The sequence below is a fragment of the Culex quinquefasciatus genome, chromosome 3 (genome assembly GCF_015732765.1).
Source record: "Culex quinquefasciatus strain JHB chromosome 3, VPISU_Cqui_1.0_pri_paternal, whole genome shotgun sequence".
Lineage (NCBI taxonomy): Eukaryota > Metazoa > Arthropoda > Insecta > Diptera > Culicidae > Culex > Culex quinquefasciatus.
This window is the reverse complement of record NC_051863.1, coordinates 171,872,696-171,896,651: the sequence shown is the minus strand read 5'-3', so window position 1 is coordinate 171,896,651 and position 23,956 is coordinate 171,872,696. Positions and strand designations below refer to the sequence as shown.

Genomic DNA, 23,956 nt, shown 5'->3' with positions numbered 1-23,956 from the left:
CCGCTACAGAAGTGTAAAGGCCAGGCGCAGACACCAGACAGAAACGGACAAAGGATCATTCAGAGACATTGAAGGGCAGCCGCATTCAGGCGCAGGGTGCTGATAATTTTTATACCTACCAGGGTTGCTCCCAGCGGAAGATGCTCCGAGATATGCGCTACTTAATCTTGAATTGAAGCAATCACGCGCAAAAAAGCGATGGCACAGGCTAAAAAGCTAAACACTCTAGAAATAACAAGCAGTCTTTGCATATTTAATACTAGCGATTTATTAAAAAATAAAATAGTTGGCTTAACCTATTCGATCGTGTTTGTTCCTGTGGATGTATATTTTATAGCGGTTATAAATTTAAGCAAATAAGCGCCAAAACAACTAGATAAAAATAGGAACACAGTTTAAAAATAAATTCAAAATACAACGGCATAAAGAAAGAGATAGAGCATATTGGTAGATAGGATACAGAAGCAGGAAAGTTCAATACAAAACGCATGTTGCATGGTGAGGAAGTTAAGATTTCAAACCTTTGATCTCCAGCTCCTTTTTGGTCATTACGGTCGTTTCTGTTGGTTTAGGTAAGCAGCAAGTGCAGGCAGACGTGCATAGTCGAATAAAAATAGACAAATGGAGAGAGTTTAGATCAGATTTTTGTTCGAGAGGTTTAAATTTTTTTTTTTAGAGGTGGGAACGATAATTACCGGTAGTTCGTACTTCGCTAGACGAAATCAATTGGGTTTCCTCGAATTTCTAAGATTTCAGTGATAGTTTGATAGGTGAAGAAAGAAAATTAAAGAAATTAGCTAGAACTCAAGATTGAGCGTAGAAAGTGGGTTATTATTTAAAAAAAGGTTAGGTTTTCGCAGAAGGCGAGATCAAGGCAATGGTTCAAACCTCGTCAGCTTGTTCCAGCTTCCATTCGTGCATGAAAAAGTCTTCCGGCGAGAAGTGGGTGATGATCTCCTCCACGCTGGTGTGATTCATTTCGATCATACGCATAAATGCTCGGAATCCAGCGGTAGCCGCAACCTGAGCCTCGTCCATGTCCGTTTCCGTTAGGATCTCGGTGACGATACTGGCGTAACCTTCGCGTTCCAGCAAAAGGACCAAAGCCGATTGCGATTCCGGAGCTTTTAGAGCTGGGAAGTGATCCGATTGGTAGAAGCTGCTGATCTCATTTACGGTTACTCCGTGCTTAACCATGTATGCGATGGTGGCCAATTCTCGAAGTGGAACCTCTCCTGGTCCAAAGTCTGCGGCCTTAAGGTTAGTCAGAATTTCGTTAACCTGGACCGAGTGCTTGACGCTTTCCACGTCGGATACATCCAGCTTTTCGGTGATAATCATGTGTTCGAACTCTTTGACTGTTTCCGTCGTAATTACTTCTTCGATCAGAGTTTCCCGATGTTCTTTGAACTTGACGGTGGCGGTATCGTGGGTGATTTTTACATCCTGTTGCAACTCGGAAGTCGTGCTGGTAGTTAATGTACTGGTCGATTCTTGCGAGAACTTCACCTTCTTCTCGACTGAAGTCTCCAGCTCTTTTTTCACCACTTCTTCGATGGCCTGCTGTTTCTTCTCTTCACGCTTCTGCTCGCGCAGACTCTTTCGTTCCATCTTTTTCTTGATCACTTCCTCGGACTCTTCGACGACTACCTCAACCTTTTCCACCTTCTTGCTGCCATTCTTGCCATTCTTTCCGTTGCGCTTCGTCACGTACAGTTCTTCCAGCTGGGTTCGTTCCTCTTCCGTGAGTGTCTCCGAGGTGGACTCGATCAGTTTGGCAATCGACTCGCACGAGCCGGCATCGCTCATTGCACGACACTTGTAGAATCCAAAGTCCTCGACCTCGACCGGATAGATCGTCAGCGTTGAGCTGTGCTCCTCCGTTCGAATCTTGACTCGTTCGTTCGCGATTACGATCTTACCATTGCGGTACCACAGAATATCTAGAAAAAGTACCGCAGATTATTACCTGTTAAGTTCCGCTCGTGTCTTTGTTTCAAGCGTGTAACCGTGGGTAGAACGTCGATTCGTCCATTGTTTGTCTATGTGACGGATTGTGTGACTATGTGTAACTCGACGGTATATCTACCTGGTTTGGGGTTGCCAGCAAAATGACACTCAAAGTATCCCTTCTCGCCAAGCATGGCACGCGAATCCTTGATCTCCAGCGAAAACGATGGCGTAGCGTAAGCGGCTGAAAGTTTCAAGTCGGTGACAGATTCAGTTAGTGGTTAAGAAGCAAAGATAGAATCGATACTTGATGGATGAAGACTCGAAGATGGAGTACACGGGTGTTGTTTGCCTTACCTTGGTTTGCTCTGTCGCCCATTTCCATCGGATAATCTGGCAAGAACTTCTAGTGACGAATTGCACACACATACACGCACACATGTTTTTCGTTTTGTTGTAGGAGCGGGTTAGTTGAAGAGGGTTGCGAACGTTACCTTTTGTGATTGCTTGAGCGACCACTGCAGCAGTACGCTTCCAGGGACAGAAACTCGGTCAACTCATCTTCGCTGTTGTCTGTAATTGGATCGTTTGAGGTTTGTTGGTGGAATAATTAGTACACACACAAAAACTGAAAACTCAATTAGTAGCGTGCTTGTACATTGCTCAGTGGCAGCCAAACAGACATAGAAACAGATAGAAACATTTAGACACAAGTACAGTCATTGGCATGTAAGGTGGATAGGTAAAGGATGAATGGGAATACTCGTTTGGTTCGATTGATATTGAGATTTTCAGTGGTGATGTCACTGGGACCAGATCGTAATTACCTTTAAGAGCTTCTTTCATGTCTTCCATGTATTGCACCCATTCTGGCTTCCTGTACATCTTGGTTCCAACGATTTCTGTAGTTGCGAGACAACGAAAAACATATTAGAATTCGAACCGAGTTCTTATCGAATTGTACGTTGTCGACTGTGTAGTTCAGTTTGACGTTACAAGTATCTTTTTGGAAGAGTAGTATAAATGCTATAGAGATAGTATTCAGATTATTTGAGCGGGTGAGTGTTGGAGTGGTGTTATGAGTTTGAAGTATATTTTGCATTTCATATACTGGGAGATTTGGGAATATAGGGATAGAAGAAACAAACGGGACTTTAGCTGCAACCGCAAACAAAGATTTAATAATTATAGAGTGTTGTCAAAACCTGCAAAAAAAAAAAGAAAAAATCTACCAAAGCGTAAAATATAACATTAGTAAAGCGTTCCTACGATAAAAAATCAGATCATAAAGCAGTTGCGTCGCAATTATTAGAATACCTTCCACCACCAGTTCGGTGGTAGTTTGGGCGACTCCCAAGGCGTTGTGTGCCTCGAACGAGATTGTGCCGGAATCATCCGGGTAGATGTCGTTGATGATCAGGATCGAAGTGCCGTCTTCGAAGTTCTCAATCTGAAACTCGTCGGATGGAATGATTTCCTCGTTGGCCTTGAGCCAGCGGATTTGAGCTTTAGGCTGGGCCAGAACCTTAACCTCCAGCTTGGTCATTTCGCGCTCTTGGGTCATGACGGCACGGGGCAGTTCCTTGATGATTTGCGGTGCAAACTCTATCGGTTCGGCATATTCCTCCAATGTTGAGATAGACTGTAAAGTAGACAAGATCTTGCTTATTCCTTTATTACAATGGCAATTCTTACCAAGCGATCTTACCTTGTCGGTCAACAAATCTTCTTCTGAGCTACGGAACTGTTCCGAATCGGCAACGTACTCGAACGGCTCGACGTTCACCGAAGTCTTGCATACCGCTTCACCCAGTTTGTTGCTCGCGATGCACGTGTACTCACCGGTATCCTCAGGGAATACCTCGGATATGGTCAGCACACATCTGCCCGTACTGTCCTGGTGGATCTGCTTGTCCTTGGTTTCGATGATCTGCTGTTGGTTATGGTACCACTGGACCTTGGGAAGTGGTGCCGCATGTACTTGGCATGCCAGTATGAGCTTCTCGCCATCCATAACACGCGTCGGTTTTATCGATTCAATAAAACGTGGTGATATATATTCTGTAACTTCTTCGGTTTCGACCGCATCCAGTACCTGGATGGTCGCTGTCGATATTACAGAACCAGCCACATTCTCCGCTCGGCACGTATAGACACCAACATCTCTCTTGTTGAACGACTCAATAATCAAGATCGATTTGTTCTCATCCGTTACGATGCGCAGCTCGTTGGAAGACTTGATAGCAGCTCCCTCGTGGAACCATTGGAACGTTGAAGTCGGGTAGGAATCCACAACGGCTTCCAAAATGCAAACTTCTGCCTCAGCCACGAGCTTCGGTACCAGCGGTTCCACAAAACGTGGCGCCTTTGCTTCATCCATCTCAGAAGTGTCCGAAATGATCACCGTTGCCGAAGATTTTGCCTGTCCGGCTTCGTTTTGTACAACGATTTCGTATCTTCCAACGTTCTTCTTCGTGATTTTAGTCACCACGATTCTGCTGTAATACTCCTCAGTTACGATGGTAATTTCTTCTTCCTCCACAATTTCCTTACTGTTTCGGAACCATTTCACCGTAGGTTTCGGCACTCCCGTGAACCTGCACTCGAACACCAACGTTGATCCCGTTTTAACAACCTGGGCCTCAAGCGGCTGCACAATCTGAGGCGCAATCATTTCAACCTTCGGCTTCTTTAAGAAAATCGACTGAATGAACAGGTTAGCTTTGCCAACAGCCTTGCCGAACTTGTTCTCAGCAATGATTGTGTAGACGACCGGCAAGTTCTGCTTTGGATTTTGAACAGTCAACTTCACATGTCCAGTCTCCTCAATATACACGGTTTCTATCTCCTCCGTTTCGATGATTTCTTCTTCTTCTTTGAACCACTTAACCGTCGGTTTTGGAATACCATGTACCTTGCATGTGACAATCGCAACCGTCTTACTTTCATTTACCTCAATCTTCAATGGTTCGACAAACATGGGTGCTTCGCCGATCTCTGGCTTCTCCTGCACCACGATGTTGGCCTTGCTTATTGCCACTCCAGCCACGTTCTTTGCCTCGCAGGTGTAGATTCCCACGTGATACGGTTGCACGGTTGCAATCTCCAACGTAGCAACGTCCTCAACAATATTCATCAGATACTCTGGGTTTGCAAATAGTACGGTATCGTTGAAGTACCATTTAACGTCAGGGAATGGAACACCTTCTATTTGGCATTGCAAAACAACCGGTTGGTCTGGTTCGCAAATTTGCGGCTGCAATTTTTTAATAATATTTGGTGGTTTCACCTTTGGTTTCTTGATTTTAATTTTCTGTTCCTGTATCTTAGTCTCTGCTATTGTCTGCTGCGTACTTTCTACGATGCGCTGCTCCTCACGCACATTTTCTTCGGCAACCTTGTCGGTGACTTCTTGTACCCGTTTTTGCGTAATAATCTCAAGTTCCGGAAGAGGCTGGCTATCATCCACAAATATTCTTCGTTTTTCCTTCTTCACGATATTTGACTGTATTTTGACTTCCATTTCCTTTCGGAATTCTGTTTGCTCTTCTATGATTTCCTCCATAGGAACGGGTTCAACTGTCTGTAGCTTAACTTCCTGTACTTCAACCGGCTTCAGCTGGATGCTAGTTTGTGAAACTTCCTGTTGAATCTCCAGTTCCTCGTCCTCTTCATCTTCTTGAACCTGTTCTGGTTGAATTTCGTAGGTACTTAGTTCTTCTCTGAACACTACATGTTTGTTGGTTCGTGACTTTCGCTTCTTTGGCTTCTCCAGAGGAATTTCTTCGGGAATCAGTTCCAGCACCTCTTCTGGAACAACATCAGCAATTGTTTCGGCCACATGAGGAAGCTCTTCATTTTCGTCAAACGATTCTGCCTCCTCCATAAGTGCAATATTCTCCGTTGCAAACTGTTCTTGTGGTTTCTTGAGCTTCTTGACGCGACGTTTCGTTTTTGTAACTATCTGCTCTTCGACCTCAACCTTCACTTCCGTCACCTGCCTGTCTTCGACAGGTTTCAATTCGATCGGTTGAGAAACATCTTCAATAATAGCTTCCTGCTTAGGAACTGGTTTCAACACAACCTCCTCCTTTGGTGTCTCGTCAACCTTTTTCTGCTTGGGTGTTGGTTTAAGTTTCACTACTTCGGGTTCTGGTTCCTTTGGAATTTCCTTTTTACCACGTCGCCAGGGAGTTGGCTGCGGTTTTTCCGCTGGCACTTCAGACGGTGACTCTTTCGGCTTCAACTCCACCGATTCCGGCGCCTTTGGTTCTTCTTCTTTCGTTGGTTTGGGAATCGGTTTCAACACTACCTCTTCCTGCGGTTGATCTTCCAGTGGGCGTCGCTTACCCTTGGGCCACTCTTTGGTTTCTTCTTCTTCCTGCACTGGCTTTTCTTTCTTGCCACGACGCCAGGGAGTTGGTTGCTCTTGGATTTCCGCTGGTTTGGGAAGATCTTCGACGGTCGAAGTTTGGGAAGGGGTTACTTCTAATTCCTTGGGCGTTTCCCAGCTCTCTACTGGTTTCAGCGTAACCTTCTCTGGTTTCTGTGGTTCCTCTTCCTTCTTTGGCTTTGGAATTGGCTTCAGTACAACTTCTTCCACAGGAGTCTCCTCCAGTGGTCGACGTTTGCCTGTTGGCCATTTCTTTTCTTCTGGCTCTTCTTCCACCGGTTTTTCCCTCTTGCCGCGGCGCCATGGAGTTGGTTCTGGTTTTTCCTCTTCGGGTGCCGGAATTGGTTTTGGTTTGATGCTCAAATCTTCCAATGGTTTCGGTTCTTCTTGTTTCTGAGGTTTAGGTATTGGCTTCAGAACCACTTCCTCCTTCGGTTCTTCTGGCAAGGGGCGACGCTTTCCAGTTGGCCATTTCTTCTCTTCTGGTTCCTCTGGCTCTTGTTTCGGTTTCGGTGTCCTTCGCCACGAGGGTTGTTCTGGTGATGGCTCTGGTTCTTGTGGTTTTTCTTCCACAATTTTTTCAACGGCCTCCAGCTGTACTGGTTCAGATGCTGGAACCTCAGGGAACGTCAAAAGTTCTAACGGTTCAATTTCCTTCTTAGCTTTAGTTTTCTTCGGTTTAGTGACTTCGATCTCCTTAATTTCACTGATTACTGCCTCATGTGGTGCAACTTCTTCTACTTCCGGCTTTTTCGGAATCGGCTTCAGGGTAACCTCTTCAAGCGCCTCTTGAGGAAGTTCTTTCTTTTGCTTAGGAGTTGGCTTGAGCTTGATCTGCTCAACAGCTTCTGGCTCTGCTGGTTTAGGAATTTCTCGTTTAGGACCAGCCTTTTTACCACGACGCCATGGTGGTAGATGTGATTCATCGTCTACTGGTGGTTTAATTTCCAATTCCTCTTCTTTGGGTTCTTCTTGTACATCTGGAATTGGTGCTGGTTTGATACTTGGTTCTTTCATCGGTGTAGGCTCTTCAACCTTCTCTTTCTTAGGGATTGGTTTCAAAGTGATTTCTTCCTTTGGTTCTTCTGGAAGTGGCCTTCTTTTTCCGGTAGGCCATTTCTTCTCCTCCGGCTCTTCTTCTACCGGTTTTGGTTTCTTTGTTCGTCTCCATGACGGTTGCTCAACTTCTGCCACCGGCTCTGCAGGTTTTTCTTCAACAGGCACTGGTTGGATAGGTTCTTCTGTTTTTGGTATTTCAACCCGTTCCAATGACACCAACTCCAATTTTTCAAGTTCTTCCTTGGGACTCAGTTCTTTGAGTTTCTTTATGGCGGGCAGCTTGACTTCTTGCGTTTCATCCTTTTCAGGAGAAATGTCATGCACTTCGGCCTTCTTGGGAATCGGTTTCAGTGAAACTTCTTCGATTGATTCCTTCGGTATTTCTTTCTTCTTTCGCTGGGTTGGCTTGAGAGTTACCTTCTCAACCGTCTCGGGTTCCGGCGGCTTTGGAATGTCTCGCTTGGGAACCGCTTTCTTGCCTCGTCGCCACGGTGGCAGGTGAGATTCATCTTCTTCTGTAGGCTTTTCTTCGGAAATTTCTTCCTGTACTGGTTCCTCAGGAGTCGGTTTGAATTTGATAGTGCCATCGTGTTCATCTGGGATTGGAACATCTGGCGTTGGCTTCGGCTTAATGGATGGTTCCTTTTCAGGCGTGGAAACTACCTCCTTTTGTGGTTTTGGAATTGGTTTGAGCACGACTTCCTCCTTTGGCTCTGTTGGTAGAGGACGTCGCTTGCCGGTAGGCCATTGCTTTTCTTCGGGAGCTTCCTCAACAGGTTTCTCTTTGCGTCCACGGCGCCAAGATGGTTGCTCTGGTTCTGGAACAATCGGTGCTGGTTGCTTTTCCACAGCTGCTACTGGTTGGCTTAGCTCTTGATCCATCACCTTTGGTGTTTCTTCCAGTTTAACTAGCTCAAGTTGTTCCAGTTCCTCACGGGGAGAGAGCTCTGCCATCTTCTTTGGTTTAGTTGGTTTGATTTCGACGGTTTCGGCTTCGGCTGTTTCAGCTTCTTGAACAATCGGTTTCTTCGGAACAGGTTTCAACGAAACCTCTTCAATTGTTTCCTTTGGAATCTCCTTTTTCTGTCTAGGTGCCGGCTTCAGCGTCACTTGCTCAAGTTTCTCCGGCTCCGGAGGTTTCGGAATCTCTCTTTTTGGTCCCGGTTTGCGACCCCGCATCCATGGTGGTTGCTGAGGTTCTTCAGGTTTGGGTTCCACAACAACCTGCTGCACTTCTTCTGGTTGATGTGGTTTTTTGGGCCCACGTCGCCAAGCGACGGGTTGTTCTTCGGTTGGTTTAACTTCTTCCTGTGTTTCTGTTTGGTCGACATCGAGTTTGGTAGAATCTTCTGTATGAACAATTTCTTGTGTTTGTGGCTTCTTCGGACCTCGCTTCCATGGAACGGCTCGTTCTTCTGGTTTGGCCGCCTGTTCCTGTTGTTCTTCGGTCTGGTCGAGTTTCAGCATGGTTGATTCTTCCGTTTCGTTGAATGGTGCTTTCTTGCCACCACGACGCCAAGCAACGCCGGCTTGCTGATCAACTTTGATTTCCTGCTTGGTTTTTTCGATTGTTTCATCATCTGTGATACGGTCGAGTTTCAGCAGCGTGCTCTCTTCAGTTTCCACAAACTGTTGCTTGCTTTGTTGCTCTTCGTCGGTCTTCTTGCCTCGTCGCCAGGGAACGGCCTTTTCCGTTTCCTTGCGCATAAGTTCATCTACCTGCTTGGTGATCTCCAGGATGGAGATGTCTTCTTCGTGTCGCAATTTTTGTGCATTGTAATCGATCGTTTCGTCTTCTTTGATGATGGATTCGACCATTTCTTCCATTTTCTGTTCGGTGATTTCCGATGTCTGGAGTTCTTTTTTGAGCGACCGTAGCTCAACCTTTTCCAGCTGTTCCTTTTGAATTTTGGTCTTTTGTATTTGGGCTGGTTTCAGCTGCACAGCCTCTATCTTTTCTTTCTCGACCTTTTTGACCTCCTTGGTGGTTTTCTTCAGCTTGACGACCTGCTCGGTCCATGGCTTGACCTCTTCGCGTTTGTCTACGGACAGTGAGCGGTCTCGGGACGTGCGGCGATCTTGGGAAACGCGGCGTCCCCAAGGAGTGATCGGTCCTCGGGACGAGCTTCGCGATCTTCGCCAGGGTAGAGTTTCGTCACCCTGTGGGACAAACTCGGTGTCGTACTCTTCCTGGCTGCTGCCCTCGTACAGTCCATTTTGGGAAAATTGAGACGTCTTCTGTTGCGTTGTTTGTTGCTGTTGCGTCTGGAACTGCTGGATCGTGTCTTCCTGTACCAAGGTTCCACCTGTGGTAGAGACATGCTTCAGCTGCTTGCGACGTCCTGTGGAAGGGAAGGTTACGAAATTTAAATTACATTCTCATCGTAGCGGATGGAGCGAAATCGAGCTGTAAACAACATTTGATCTTCAATTTCCTCTTTTCTGGTGGTGGACTTGGACACGGGGGTTGTTGTTAGAATACAGTTTACACTTCGTTTAGAACGTGAGGTAGAGTGAGGGGATCCGTTTTTTGCACCCGGATCGCATCATCATCAAAACGTCCAAGGTGAGATTAATGGAAATGAGCTGTCGGGATGTGTTTGCGGCGTAATGAGGCCACCATGTGCGGTAACGAAAAACGTATATTTTGTGGTTTGCGGACAAAATTCTCGACGTGGAATTTCGTGGATATCGTTTACACCTGAGCGGGTTTCGCTCATGTCGGCATTGGTAATAAATTAAAGTGTGTAGTTTAACGGCTTTCCTATCGTGGTACCGACCGCTCTGTTTAAATGATTGCCATGTGTGTGCTTTTCGGGGCGAGAGTTGATCCGGTTCTATTTTTAGAGGACCATGTCATAATGGACGATCAAAGGTAGAACGGAGCAAACCTGTAGGTAATTGTGTGCTCCGGTGATTCACGAACGGTAATTGGAAAAGTCTAGTCGTGGGTGTTCATACAAGAGGTGTGATTCGATTGTTGGAAACTCGTTTTTTCCACTGAGTGAAAATTTGGAAGGAGGCCAAGTTTGTGAATTTCGTAGGTATCAAGAGACATTCCGAACAGTAAACCTATTTTCAACCAAAAAATTGATATTGCTTATTATTGTCAGCGTATAGATGGGTTAGTTATCATGCACATCTACATGCAAACGCACTTGAAGAGTCACACCAACACAAAGCGCATAAACAATGGAGCAGAACAGCAGGCCAGCTTGGTACAGAGTCGAGCATCAGTGTGGTTTGCAACAACGTGTAAGAATGGCTGTTGTCTGTTTGTCTGTGTACTGCCGTGCTGCCCCGCCGACTGTACCGAACATCGAACTACACAGTGCACGTGACATGGGACGTACAAATCCACAAAGACGGCGAGGGTACCTTGTGGCTGCACGACGAGGCCCTTGTAGAAGGTTCGCGGCGGCCGGCGGATTTTCATCGCGACCAGCAACCGTTGGGTTTCTTTGGCGATCTGCCGGTGCTTGGCCAGCGGAATCGGCTTGACGGTGGGTTTAGCGGGCGTGCGGAACTTCCGGGGTGGGGGACAGCAGCAGCGCAACACGGAGAATGACCGGACGCAACTCTGGAAGAGTCCGGCAGAATCGCGCACCACCCGGACATGTTGCGCTGTTGAGGAGAAGAATAAGAAGAACGAGACAAAGAAGAACGAGCAGAACAATAGAGGAGTGGCGGTAGACGGAAAGAGAGATAGAGAAGGGAAGACAGTGACAGACACTTGGACTTGGAAGCGATCCCAGTAAGAACATCACATTTACATGCATGCGCGCTCTGTGCAATATTTGGATTGTTGGTGGATTATTACAGTGAAGGAGGAAGGTGGTGGATTGTAGGTGGATAGACATCTATTTAATGATTTTCTTTTGGGCCATTTTGTTAAAATCAGTCGATTCAGACTATTGTATCTGTTGGTAGCATTGTAATCTGTGATTTGTCTGTAATTGTGGATCAGAGCGATTGTTTGTGCTTTGAAGCGATACCAAACTGTGTTGCATATGTGCAGTAGCAGTGCAGCATTAGTCATAGTAATATAAAATTAAGTCATTTTGTGATATCTTTGCACTCTTGTGATATTGTTTGGGTTTGAGTGTATTGTTAATTATTAGGGTGGGTCATTTTTTTCGAAAGTTCTCGGATCCGGCTGAAATAAAGACTATCTTGTAGAGGGTACACATAGGGACTCTCACACCAAGTTTGAGCCCATTTGGCTGAAAACTGGCTTGTCGCTCGGGGGTTAAAGTTTACATGGAAATTACTATGGGAAATGCGCGATTTTGCTTCAAACGCTCCTACAAGCTAAGCGACAAACTTTAACCCACGCTTACACTAGGTAGCCGTGTCGGGGGTGGTCCAAGGAACATTTATCTCTAAGGATTCATGGTCATCCGTTCAACCCTGAGCTTGCGCAAACCCGAAACACTCTTGTTTCCGCCACATTTTTTGTTCAATTAAGTTTCTTGTCTATCTTTATTCGATTGATTCTATATAGAAATAATTAAGAAAAAGTTGCTTTTGATAACGAAAAACATAAATATTTTATTTTGAATCATTTGTCTTGAGATGCTAACAGTAAAAACAACAATTATGAACTGTTGTTTTTTGCTTCTATTTTAATGATTTGACGTTTGGCGTCGTTTTTCCCGTTCATTCACATGAGGCTTGTCATAGTTTCGCAGTATGCGATGACCGTTAAAACTGCGATTTCGAAGGATTCTGGCGTCGCCGGATGTTTCGGGTTTGCGCAAGCTCAGGGTTGAACGGATGACCATGAACCCTTAGAGAAAAATGTTCCTTGGACCACCCCCGACACGGCTACCTAGTGTAAGTGTGGGTTAAAGTTTGTCGCTTAGCTTGTAGGAGCGTTTGAAGCAAAATCGCGCATTTCCCATAATAATTTCCATGTAAACTTTAACCCCCGAGCGACAAGCCAGTTTTCAGCCAAATGGGCTCAAACTTGGTGTGAAAATCCCTATGGGTACCCTCTACAAGATGGTCTTTATTTCAGCCGGATCCGAGAACTTTCGAAAAAAATGACCCACCCTATTAATTATACCTACGTGCAACACAAAAAATACGTTCTATTTTCAATTTGACGTGTAAATATTATGGTCATGCCTTAAAAATGATTTGACTCATTACATGACTTTAAAGTACCCTCAAAACATCATAAGCTTCATAAGCCAGAAGATACGTCAACTGCAAAGTTAGATGTTCGAGGACTTTGGTTTGGGTTTTCAAAAAAGTCTTCTTGGTCCTAAATCTTTGTGTCGGCACTGTGCCTGTCCTACGTCAATGGCAGGGATCGACCAGAACCATTAGGGAAGAGAAGTCAGGGAACACGCCGGGCACGAGGTCTGACGTTGGACGGTGGCAAACAACACAACATTTGCCCACCGGGAATAATTTTAGAAATCCTAAAAATAATTAATTATAAACATATCTCTCGTTGCTGCGGCGGGCCTAGTTCTGTCGATGTTCCCGTTGCATGATCTCGTGTCCGTCGACGGATCGTACAGCTTTTCCGCCCAGCATGAACTCTCCTCGCTGCTGTGGTGTGACGCAGGGTACGCACCCGGAGTACGGAGTACGCAGCCAGTAGTAGTTGTGGGAGTTATTTTTAAAACACATTTTCTTCTCGACAGTTTTTGGCTTGGTTCTTGGCAGTCGACCGAAATTTGTGTTTGTCATTTAAAAAAATGGGGGAAAATTAAGCGAAACGGTTTACGGTTTCTGCGAGCGTTATTTTTTTTTCTCGGTCTGAACCGGTTGAAAACTTTTCCGACCAGCACCAGAGAGTGTAGCGTGAATTTGAGAAGTGACCTCTCTTTGTCAGTGGCAGCGATGGGAATGTCGTTGTCGACAGGACAAGGAAACCACTGCTGAAATATTGAAATTTTCACATCCCCGGATTGAGGAACATAAAACGCATCGTTTGAAATAAAATCCGGTCACCAGTGCCAGGAAATTTTCCGCAATTCACCCAGTGGCCTCAAGACCGGGCCTAATCCCGGCCTGTCAACGCGGCCCCTGTCGCGACTGAAACTTGATCTGAGGCTAAAATTTTACAAAATAAAAACATCAAATCGACTAGCGCCATTGCTTGGACATCAAACAATGAAAATATTGTCCCTTTCGTTTCGGGGCTTTCCTTGGCGTTCAATTCTTGTTTTTCTTTTGGCGTACGTGCGAAGGAAAATTTATGACCCCATTTCCAACTGTCCGCTCATTGTCGTTCAGACGGCGTTTAGGGGCCGCTCGTGGCCCCACGTCAGCCTGACGACAGCTTGTCAAGCCGTATTTTACCCGGCAGCATGGGATGCAGCAAAACCGACCACAACAAAAATGTATTACAACCGATCATTACGCAAATACCAACCGCTGAAGATTTCGGTCGGTTGTCCCAAAATTGTCGTAACTCTTTCGCGATAAAAAAACGCGCGAGTTCGCGAACCTCGCCGGGGGATTTAAAAAATGCAAGAGCCAAAAAAAGTGGTCATAAATTTTCCCACGCGGATCAACGCCCGGTCAGCTGAGGGTTAATAAAGAAAATCTCAGCGCTAAGTTTGACTGTCAAATTCGCATCAAGTGCGGGCACTTGAGACAGAAAAAAAAACATTTTTTTTTTCTTCTAAACCACCGCAACAGACCTTGTTAGCTGGACCATGGCCAAACGAAGGCGGCGCGGGTGGTGGCAGAACCTGGCGCGGGGAGGTGCACGTGAAGATAAGTGGCGTTTTCTGGCAACTTTGTTGTGTTGCGAAAATGAGAAACATCTGTCTTGCTGCGCTAGAACGTGTGGGGTGAAAACTGCGAAAATGCACCAGAAACGCAGAAGATTGAAAATTAAAAGTGAGGAAAATCGGTTTCTGCTGCTGGTTTGAAAACAGATGAAATTTAATTTGATGGTTGGTAAATGGAGAAGCAATTACATTTAAAGTCTTTTTTTTATTGAGGATTGCAAATTTATTTCTAGCAGAACTATAAATGTTTGCATATTCAAGCAAGTTAAGATTACTCCTTATTTTGAATATGTTGATAATTGTGTTGCATTAGTCCGGTCTTGAATTTATATTTTTGAATTTAGCTTTTATTTGTTATTTATTTAAATTTTGAATAACAAAAATCTGTGGTTGGCACTTAAGGTCTTGTAAAAATTTGAGCACTTTTTAGTAAACTTTTTTTCCCATTTCGGTAAGACTAAACAAGTAATAGTATACGGTTTCATTGATTTCACGTAAAATGTGAATATTTTCTAAACCAAAATCGTGATAAACTTGGAAAGGCATATTAGATTTTGAAACTATTTCTCAATATTCATGCTTTTACAGCTAGTATTTTTCTTTTACCCTCCGGGTCTTGTGCAATAGTTACTTGGAGTTATGTTAAACGATTCAGAAATGACGTAGAATTTTTTGAAGGTTTTTTTTTACTTAACATATTAAAAAACGAATTTGTTTATATTACGATTTGAAATTTTTTCCTGCAATTTTTCAGTATATTTGAACCTCATGTGCTATGTTTTTTATAATAAAAAAAAAAAACAAATTTTAAGTTAAATACTATTTTAAACGTTTTTCGTACTAATTGCATTTGTAATACTTTTTATGGAAAGGTTTTCTCAATTACCGTTCTGCATTTAAATTTCTACAAGTCTCGCCTTTGAAATGCGCACAAAATATAGTGGCCTCAATTATTAGTTATATTGTTAGGCCGTTGCAAATATTTTTTCAAAGTTTATATCGCCACCTCCTTCAAAATCGGTTCGAAAAATCAGGGGGCAAAAATATATTTTTTCAAAAAACTTAAAATTTTTAAAGAAAATAGAAGGCTGATCAACTGAAAACAATTAGAAATGGTTTTTCCTGCGTTTAAAATCATATTTTCAATTTTTGTGGAATTTCAATGGAATTTCGGCGAAAAAAAATCTCTTTAATACTTGGATATTTTGAAAACTACTGATTGCAAAATAACTAGGAGGATTTTTTCAGCACGAGTCGTACATTTATCCAACGAGATTCACCGAGTTGGATAAATACGAAGAGTGCTGAAAAAATCAAGTTTTGCAACAAGTTCCATACAACATTTTTTGCAATTCCAAAAAATACCCATTGAGTGAAATTTTAAGTCAAATTTTCATGTATTTTGTCAATAAATCGTTTAAATCAAAAAAATTTGAAAAGTGTTACTTTTCGAAACAAGTGGTGAAAAGTTAAACTTTTCCGCACCCATTTGAGTGCTGAAAAGTTGAACTTTTCAGCATTTATTTTGAAAAGTGTTGCTATTCGATTCTGTTATTTTTGGTACAGAAAAGTAGGCCATTTCGTCGTTCAAGAATGACAGGAAAAGTAAGTAATTTCACGACGGAATTGCAAAAAATACTTGTTTCATTCAAATGTTGAGACCATGGCTTGTAATTTCATTATTTTAATTTTTTTGCCCTCGCCTCGACCCCGACCAGAGTCGAGGGACATAAACTTTGAAAAATATTTGCAACGGCCTTATTATTTTAAGAAACATACATTAAAAATTGTTCTTTGATTATTTACTTAGTTTACTTCTGATCATCTCACAGTTTTTTTATCTTTCTCGTTTCAGAAATAACCTATTTCAAAGTAAAGGTAAGTTTAAATTAATAAAATGTTAATTTCAAAGAGATTGAGGTGACGACTCCCATCACTGCCATGATTTTCCATTCAAAGTTAAAAAAAAATCGTCGCTGTTTATATTAGTGACGATTCTCAATTTTCTGGTCAATGATTCCATCAATAAATTTTATAAATTTTGAGACACATTTGCTTTACATAAAAAAAATCGAAATACAATAGGTCGAAAAGACAAAATGATAAACATACGTTTTTTTTTAACTAAGCGTCATGTCTCTGTTTCACAAGCGTCATATGGAAACTGCAACTGCTTCTATTTTAACAAATCAGCTAATTTGTTCTTCACCTACTGTAAAAAAAATAGTAAATAGATTATACTAATTTAATTAATAAATTAATTTGAAAAATATAAAAATATGGTTGAATTAAAAAAATAATGAAAAGTTCATGTTTGAACTCGAACTTGAACTAGAAAAACTCACAAAAATATTACAGAAGCAAGAATAAATTATTTGGAAAACATATTTTTTTCGGAATATTGTTGAGTTCAAACTTATTTTCATAATATTTTTCAAAAATCTATCCATCTTTGAAAGAATGGAAAAATCACAAAAAGACTTAGAAGGAAATAATTTGTTTTGAAAGCATTTAGGCTGGTATAAACATTTTTTTAAGTTTATGTCACCCCCATAATCGGCAGGAAAAATAAGAGGACAAAAAACTTAATAATTTCAATGGAAATTTAAGTGCAACTAGCTGAAATCAATTTAAAATGCGTTTTCCTGTGTTTATAACCATTGTTAGCATGTTTGGGTTATTGAAAATCATTTAAATTTTTGAAAATTTTCGATGTACAGTACCACAAAAAGTTTTTGTTTCGCTAAAGTTTTTGTTATCCTCAAATCTTACATTTTTTGAAAACTGACGATTGCAAAACAACTGAACTAGTTTAAAATACAATTTATAATTCTTTTTTCATTCAAGTGTTAAAACTATGGCATGTTATTTAAATTTTTATACTTTTTTTGCCCCCCCCCCCTCGACTCTGGCCAAGGCCGAGAGACAAAAACTTTGAAAATTTTTGCATTGGCCTTATTTAAAATCTTTAAAACTTTTATAAGAGCTGTTCACGTTTGAATGGTTGGAAAAATTCTCAAAAGTATTACACCATTACGTTTGAATAAATTCTTTAAAATATGTTTAAGTTTAAATTTTGTCTCATAAAATTTATCAAAGAACTGTTCATGTTAAAAAAAAACTCACAAAAAATTATTGAGTTTTGAGAGAATAAAATATAAAAAAAAGTTGGAGGTTAGTCATTTTTGCATGCAACTTTTTATAGAGTGTTTTTTTAAACTGCACACTTAAACTGTTTTATTATGTTAGAATTAAGATTTTTTTCTTATTTTCTCGCTTTCGTCCTTTTCTCGACTTGCAACCTTTTCTCCTTTCGACCTTTTGTTATTCGACCTTCAGACAATCGACCTAATGTCTTTCCATTTTTGTCTCACATTCCATCCTACAATAAGTCAGATGATGGATCCGGACATAATTTTCATCAAAATATCTGAGATACGGCTTAAAAAAAGTGTTTAATTATCATTTAAGTGCTCATAACTTTTTATAGGGTTGTCAGATCTTCAAATTTTTGGGCTCATCGGAGAGGTCTTTCAGATAATTTGCTTAAATTATATGACATGACGGGTTTGGTAACAAAAAGCAACCATTTCAAAAACTTCTGGACTTGTTTTAAGCATAAATTTTGAAGTATTTTACTAAACTTAATAATTTCCAAGAACGACTTGAGATATTGTCGGATCGAATGAGAACAAAACAGTCAACATTATTTCAGTATTTTTTGCCATCAAGAATTTGATTCTGAATTGATATGTATACGTGAAGGGAGTTCTAGGTGGGCTTAATCAGAAGTTAATTTTTAGAGTGATTTTATAGCCTTTCTTCAGTGAGGAAGGCAATTAAAGAGATTCTTTCGATGAGTTGTAATTGCAAATATTCCTTCAAAGATGACGCGTCTCCATTAGCAGCTCGTAAGCATTAAGAATCGTTCACGTATTTCAGCACCATTGTTGTTTCCACCTCCCACCAGGTATTCCTCATCGCTTATTTTCGCTTTGTTTTCCAACGCCCACACCCCGTGTGTGACTTTTAGTTTATTTTCCATATTAATCACCTTTACAACAATAACCTGGTGAACGAACCACAATGCAAACAAATAAACAACCGCCTCTTTCCGGACTTTCGCGGGGGTCATTCATCCCCTCCTCCCAACGCCGCAGCACTCTTCTCCGAAAAGTCCAACCCCGCCCGCTATTAATAGTCCCAACTCATCCCGCAAATGTATGATTCATTGCGCGGCGATATTTCACGCTTCACTGCAGTGTCACCTTATGCTTGGTTTGGTGGTGTGACCTTTCCTGTCGCAAATCTTCCACCCGGCACTGTGGCGCGTAAAGACAAAATGGCGGAGCGCGCGCCCGCGCCTTGGCGCGTTTTTTCATCTCTCTCGCTTGCGCGCGCGATCGCGACTTTTAGTCGCGTACCTGTGTTTCGACTGTTCGGACGGATTTTTGGCAGTTGCAGTTGTTGTGCGTCTCGCTCGCACGATTATTTTTTTTTTGCCGTTTTGGAACGCATTTTGGATGCGCGCGTGTGACAGTTTTTGGGTGCGTTCGCAAAACAAGATGGCGGCGGCGACGCGTTTTGTGTGATATTGTTTGTGTTTATGTTTTTTTTTTTTCGGAGGAGAAGATTAGTACTGCAATTGTTCCATAACAAAAGGGACAACAAAAGAGCGCGGGATGGTGACAGAAAGGGAACAACAGCAGAGTTTTTGGTAGTGGCAACGGAGAAGAGTTTGAGTGTTTTGTGATATGTGATAAGCGGGATGATTTGGGATGCAAGAACACACACACAGGCAAACGGAAACAAAAAGCGTTTGTTATTTTTCATTTTATCAATTTTTTGGTTGATTTCTGTATCACCTTAACGTACTTGTTTCGCTTGGACGCGACTTAAACAAAATTTATAAAAGTGTCGTGATCGCGAATGGTTAATTGGGTCGTTTTACAAAAACTATATAATAAAAAACAAAATAAACCAGTTGGTAGTGTTTGTCTTACGAGCTAGGTCACTTAAACAATAATCAATAAGTTAGAGCCTTAAAAACTAGTGAAACATTGAGTAGATTAGTGCCCTGCAGCAAGCGGCTAGTTCTGCCCTGGTCCCTACGTGAGTTAATTAATGGTCCTCCAAAGCGTGTCCCTAGCAGTGTTGCAGTTAGTGCACCGGCGCGGCGCGACCCCGGGGCCACTTTCAAAGTGACCCGCAGCCGGCCCGAAGCAGCAGCGAAATTAAACAAAAGAGAGCTTATATTTAGACGAGCCGAAAGAAAAGCCGTTAAAAAGATAAGTATACGTGCCCAGCTCTCGCCGGACTGGTTGATTTATCGATGTTTTTGATTGCGCGTCGCGACGCAGCGGCTCAAAGTTGCATCAAAGTTTGCAAACAAGCAGCGGTTGCGTCGTCGGCCCGGGATTACCACAATGCTAATCTATTGTTTTGTTTTTCGATTTTTATTCGAACAGGACACACTTGATGCCGGGCCGGAAGTGTCCGGCCGGGAGGAAGCTACTTTGGCAGCGCGTTGAGTGCATACAGAGAGTCCAAGTCCAAGGCAAGGTTCTAGTTGGAGCGAGAGCGAACGGTCAAGCCGCGATGATTCAGCGGTTGTTTATTGTTTTGCACGGGGTGGCACGCGAATGACAGCCGCGGACAGGTGGCGTGGGACTCGCGTGACAACGGAACCAATCGGCCGCGAAACGTGATTCAACGGTCCGAATGCGGACAGGACAACGCATCCTTGGCGGAAAGTTCTAGAAAATTTCGCCCGGTACAAGTTGGCGCGATTTGGTAGAGAGGGTGGTAAACCAACCTGGAAACCAGATGGCGTCAACTTGGGACCATCAAAACACACGCGCGCGTCCGGAGATCAAGGTTCCGCCGGTAGCGGCCATAAATCGTATCTCGTACCAAGGAACCAGCCTTGATCGTTCGCTCAGGGTTCTCGCTCGGGGTCGAAAGAGGGGTGGCCAAGTAAAAAGATCCTAATTTAAAGCTATTTTCAGAAACTTTATTGCCGCTATTCTGTGTGTTTGTCTTATTACGAGGGTATGTTTTGCCGTGCCTTAGTTACAAAAAGAATCGCTCAAGCGTTGATTTCCTGGCTGTCGGTTGTTTCAAATTTAATCTCGCGCACTTTTCGCGAAACTCTGCGTCCGACCGCCCAATTAAAATTAATGTGCAAAAGTTGCTTCAACCGCAAAAAAAAAAAAAATGCAGTAAATAAAGTCAAAACCGATTCAAAGTGAAAGTCCGTTAGTCTTTTGTTATCCGAAACCTCCGTCTACTTTTTTTAATTCCTCTCCCTCTCAGAGCAGTGGAAAACCGAACCAGTGGGACCTGTCATTAAAGAAGTGCAATTTACGGGCTCATTTTCACGTCCATTAGCCGGCGGGGCCTGCCGTCGAGTGTCCGCCGCCCGGGACTCGAATTTCCCGGACTGTGACGGGGGCTAAAAATAACCCTCGCGGCGGGTGCTCGCCGTGCGTGCGCCCGTGTGTGAAAATTTTCCCAGAATCCACGGAGCAGGAAAAGCGCTTTTCACACGTCCAATATCTCTCTGTATCGGCTTTCCGCGCGCCACGCGTGAGTCCGCTGACTCACGTTTGGAAAATTCCAAACGGTTTGCACCTTGCGCGCTCCGAAGATTTTGCACACGGAACCACCTCAAATCTACTCGAAAAAATCACGTAATTTTTGTTTTGCACACCGCCGCTAGGTGGCGGAGTCCGGCGATCAATTAATTGCGGCTTAATGCTGACAGGTTTTCACTTTCGTTTAGCGGTTCGGATTTTCACACACCCCCTCAGAAAAAATAAGGGGAAAATCGGAGCTGGAAAGCATTGGCGCGGACGCAGAATCGGGAAAACAAACTGCTCGAATCGAGCACTGCGCTGCCAAGATTGATGATCTCGCGCGAGAGTGAGAGCGTTTCTGGGCTGAGTTGGGAGCGATGTCGGAATGCACGGAGAGAAAAATTGTTGAAAATTTTGTTTTTGTAGATTTTTTAAGAACTTCGAAAAATACTCGAGAAAACTACTTTTTTGTCAAAAATTTGTTTTGACAGTATGCGTGAGACTTTGTCAAAATTGACAGTTCGTCACTTTTTAGTTTGACTGTGTCAAACCAACGGGGTACAAACTAAAAATTGTCAAACTAAAACGTGCCAAACCACCGGGAGTTAAGTGCAATTCTAGCAAAACAATGCCAAAGGGCCGTTATGGGATTGTAAACAAAGAGTGTGTCCCTTTCATGTCAGATGTAAACATCCTCTAGCGTAAGCAGGACACACTCTTTGTTTACAAATCCACAACGGCCCTTTTGCATTGTTTTGCTAGAATTAGTCGAGTAAAAGTTTACAAAAACTGACACAAGTGTTGCCAGTCACAAAAAGAAGCATCCGCGACATTCCATCGCTGTTTTCGTTGATTGAGCGTTTTGGGCTAACGTCATCGAAAGTGCTGGCAACTCTGCCGACGAGGGGTGTGCTTATTTTTTTTTTTGTTCATCTGCACACTGCATCGTGGAGAGTGCCTTCGGGCGGGGGTTAATTTGATAATTTTTTATGAAGCATTTTAACTTTTTTGGAAGGACCGTCATTCCTGGACTGCTTTCACTTACTTTTGGTGTGGAAAGCAGCGGAAGACTGCGCCAATTCGAGTTCCAAAATTGAGTAATATTTTGTGTTTTTTTTTGTTGTTGCTTTCTATTGGTGACAGCAGCCAGTGTTGCCAAACTCTCGCGAAAAATCATCAATGTTTTGGTTTCGATTAAAAAGAAGTTTCAATTTTAAATATTTTGCTTGCAATTTTTATTTGTTAAGCTGCTTGGTTTATCACTAGCGTGGTTTGGTTTTGTGTTTTAATAAGCTATCATAGTTGTATAAACTTCATTGTATGAATATAATAAATAAGACGATAAATAAATAGTCACTTCTTAATCTCATCCTAAGTGTGCTGATTAAGTTTTGGGGGGTAGGCAGGGCTTGGGGACTTTGACGACTAGTAGGGAAGTAGCCTTGCTTTTTTTTGGACTTTTTTTCTTCTTCAATATGCACTCACGCTGCTGCTGCGGGGGTAGCTTCCTTAATCCTAACCTTAAAAATCTGTTTTTTTGTAAACATAAACTTTGCAAGAGTAATCAAAAACGTATAACGAAAATGTGGCGGTAAAATAACAAAGAAGTGTGAACAGACAAGTGTTTCAGCGTAAATTTACTTCTAAATCGCAGACAAATAGACTTCTTTTTTTATTTGCAAAGTCTGTTTGTCTGTGATTTTTGCCGGAAATTGAGAACGCGCCGCGCTTTTGGCACTAACTACAACTACAGCATTTTCGACTTGAACTTGACTAATTGCTTGCTTTTTAATTTGATTTTTTTTGCACAACTTGTCATTAAAGCTCTTATGCACTGCAATTAATTTCCTTTTATTTTGTTATAATCTAAATATTTTTCTCTAGTTTAGTGTAATAATGCCGAAATCCGTTTCTTTCTCTCTCTCAAGTGTGTCAATGTTCCTTCTTCTGGGGGCTTGCTTGGTTTCTCACTCTCACTGTGGGCACACGGAGTGATGTGAAATCTGTTTGTCTCTTTCCAACAAGAATTTGTATTGCTCGCGGTTTTACACATCGCTAGTGTCTACAAAAACCGTCATTGAGGGGTGGTTGTGGGGGGTGGGGGGTTAGGTTTGGTAAAACGAAAAACCGAAATTAATTTTCAACAACAACTTAATTGTGGTTTGAAAAGTCTTGAACAGAAAAAATATATAAATCAAGAGAAGATCAAATTGACAATTAAAAAAAAAAAGAGTTGAGTATACAAATACAAAGAGGAAACGGAAAATCAACGGATGAGGGACAGTTTTGTTATTATTTACTGTGCATTCTTACTTTTGACTATCAGTTTGGCGGACGTTTCGACCTGGCCGGCCGACGTTGTCACCCGGCAGGTGAACAGGCCGGAATCCTCCTCGTAGGTGGTGCCGATCAGCAGCACGGCGTTGTTGCCCTCGGTGATCATCTGGAATGAGATTGAACAAAATGGGTTGATATTTAAGAATTTCAAAATTCTAAAATAAAAAGAACCTAGTAATAAAAGTTTATGAAAATAAAATCGAAAATATCTCAAGAAAGTTTCAATTAGGTCTTAAAATCGAGTTTTGATTGCGGGTTTTATTTCAGCAATAAAGCTTTTTTTTCTGAGCACAATGAAACTTTGAACGACCACAAAAGGTTGAAAATTGATTTTTAATTCAATTTTGATTTTTGTTTGGCAATTCATCAATTTATCGAAACATAATTGATTTTTTTTTTATATTTTGCAAAAATAAAGTGATCAGAAATTGTTCTTTTACGTTCCTTTTACTAACATAGGGCTTTTGGACCCAATTATAAATTCTATTTGTTTTGCTTGTTGTTTTTGTAATTCAATTTAACGTCCTTTTTTGTTTCCAAAGTTTTCAAAGAATTCTAAATCTATCCAGATTTTTAAGCGAAAATGGCGTTCGAATGGTAAACGCCCGAAATGTCAAAAACACGCAGTGGTACCAACATTACGAAAAAAGTGTGCCATGGCATGACAGCCGCATTTTTTTCTAATGTTGGTGCTACTGCATGATTTTGACATTTCGAACGTTCAACATTCGAACGCCATCTTCGCTTAAAAACCTGGATAAAAAGTCAAAGTAGTTATGTCACAGACATAACCGGAATGGCGAAGAATACGTAAAGTTTTGATATGTGGACATAGGATTTTCGATATCTTAATTTTGAAGAAATAGCATTTCGAAAAAAAATAA

The 23,956-nt window shown here is 42.2% G+C and overlaps 1 protein-coding gene across 3 annotated transcripts in view; it reads right to left on the bottom strand.

The window, feature by feature from the left end:
- Positions 1-244: 244 nt before the first annotated feature.
- Positions 245-23,956, bottom strand: part of LOC6039276 (titin) — a 56,671-nt gene continuing 32,959 nt past the window's right edge. The window contains exons 13-20 of one of the 3 annotated variants that reach the window (XM_038258757.1): positions 23,049-23,178; positions 3,659-9,744; positions 3,268-3,592; positions 2,778-2,852; positions 2,090-2,194; positions 889-1,943; positions 696-744; positions 245-560 (exon numbers count right to left, since the gene is read on the bottom strand). In XM_038258757.1, the coding sequence (XP_038114685.1) occupies positions 508-560; positions 696-744; positions 889-1,943; positions 2,090-2,194; positions 2,778-2,852; positions 3,268-3,592; positions 3,659-9,744; positions 23,049-23,178 (7,878 nt within the window). In that variant the 3' untranslated portion in view covers positions 245-507. Of the gene's footprint in view, positions 561-695; positions 745-888; positions 1,944-2,089; positions 2,195-2,777; positions 2,853-3,267; positions 3,593-3,658; positions 9,745-21,946; positions 23,179-23,956 lie in introns of those variants that run through there. The other 2 variants (XM_038258759.1, XM_038258758.1) reach the window with 2 other exon arrangements.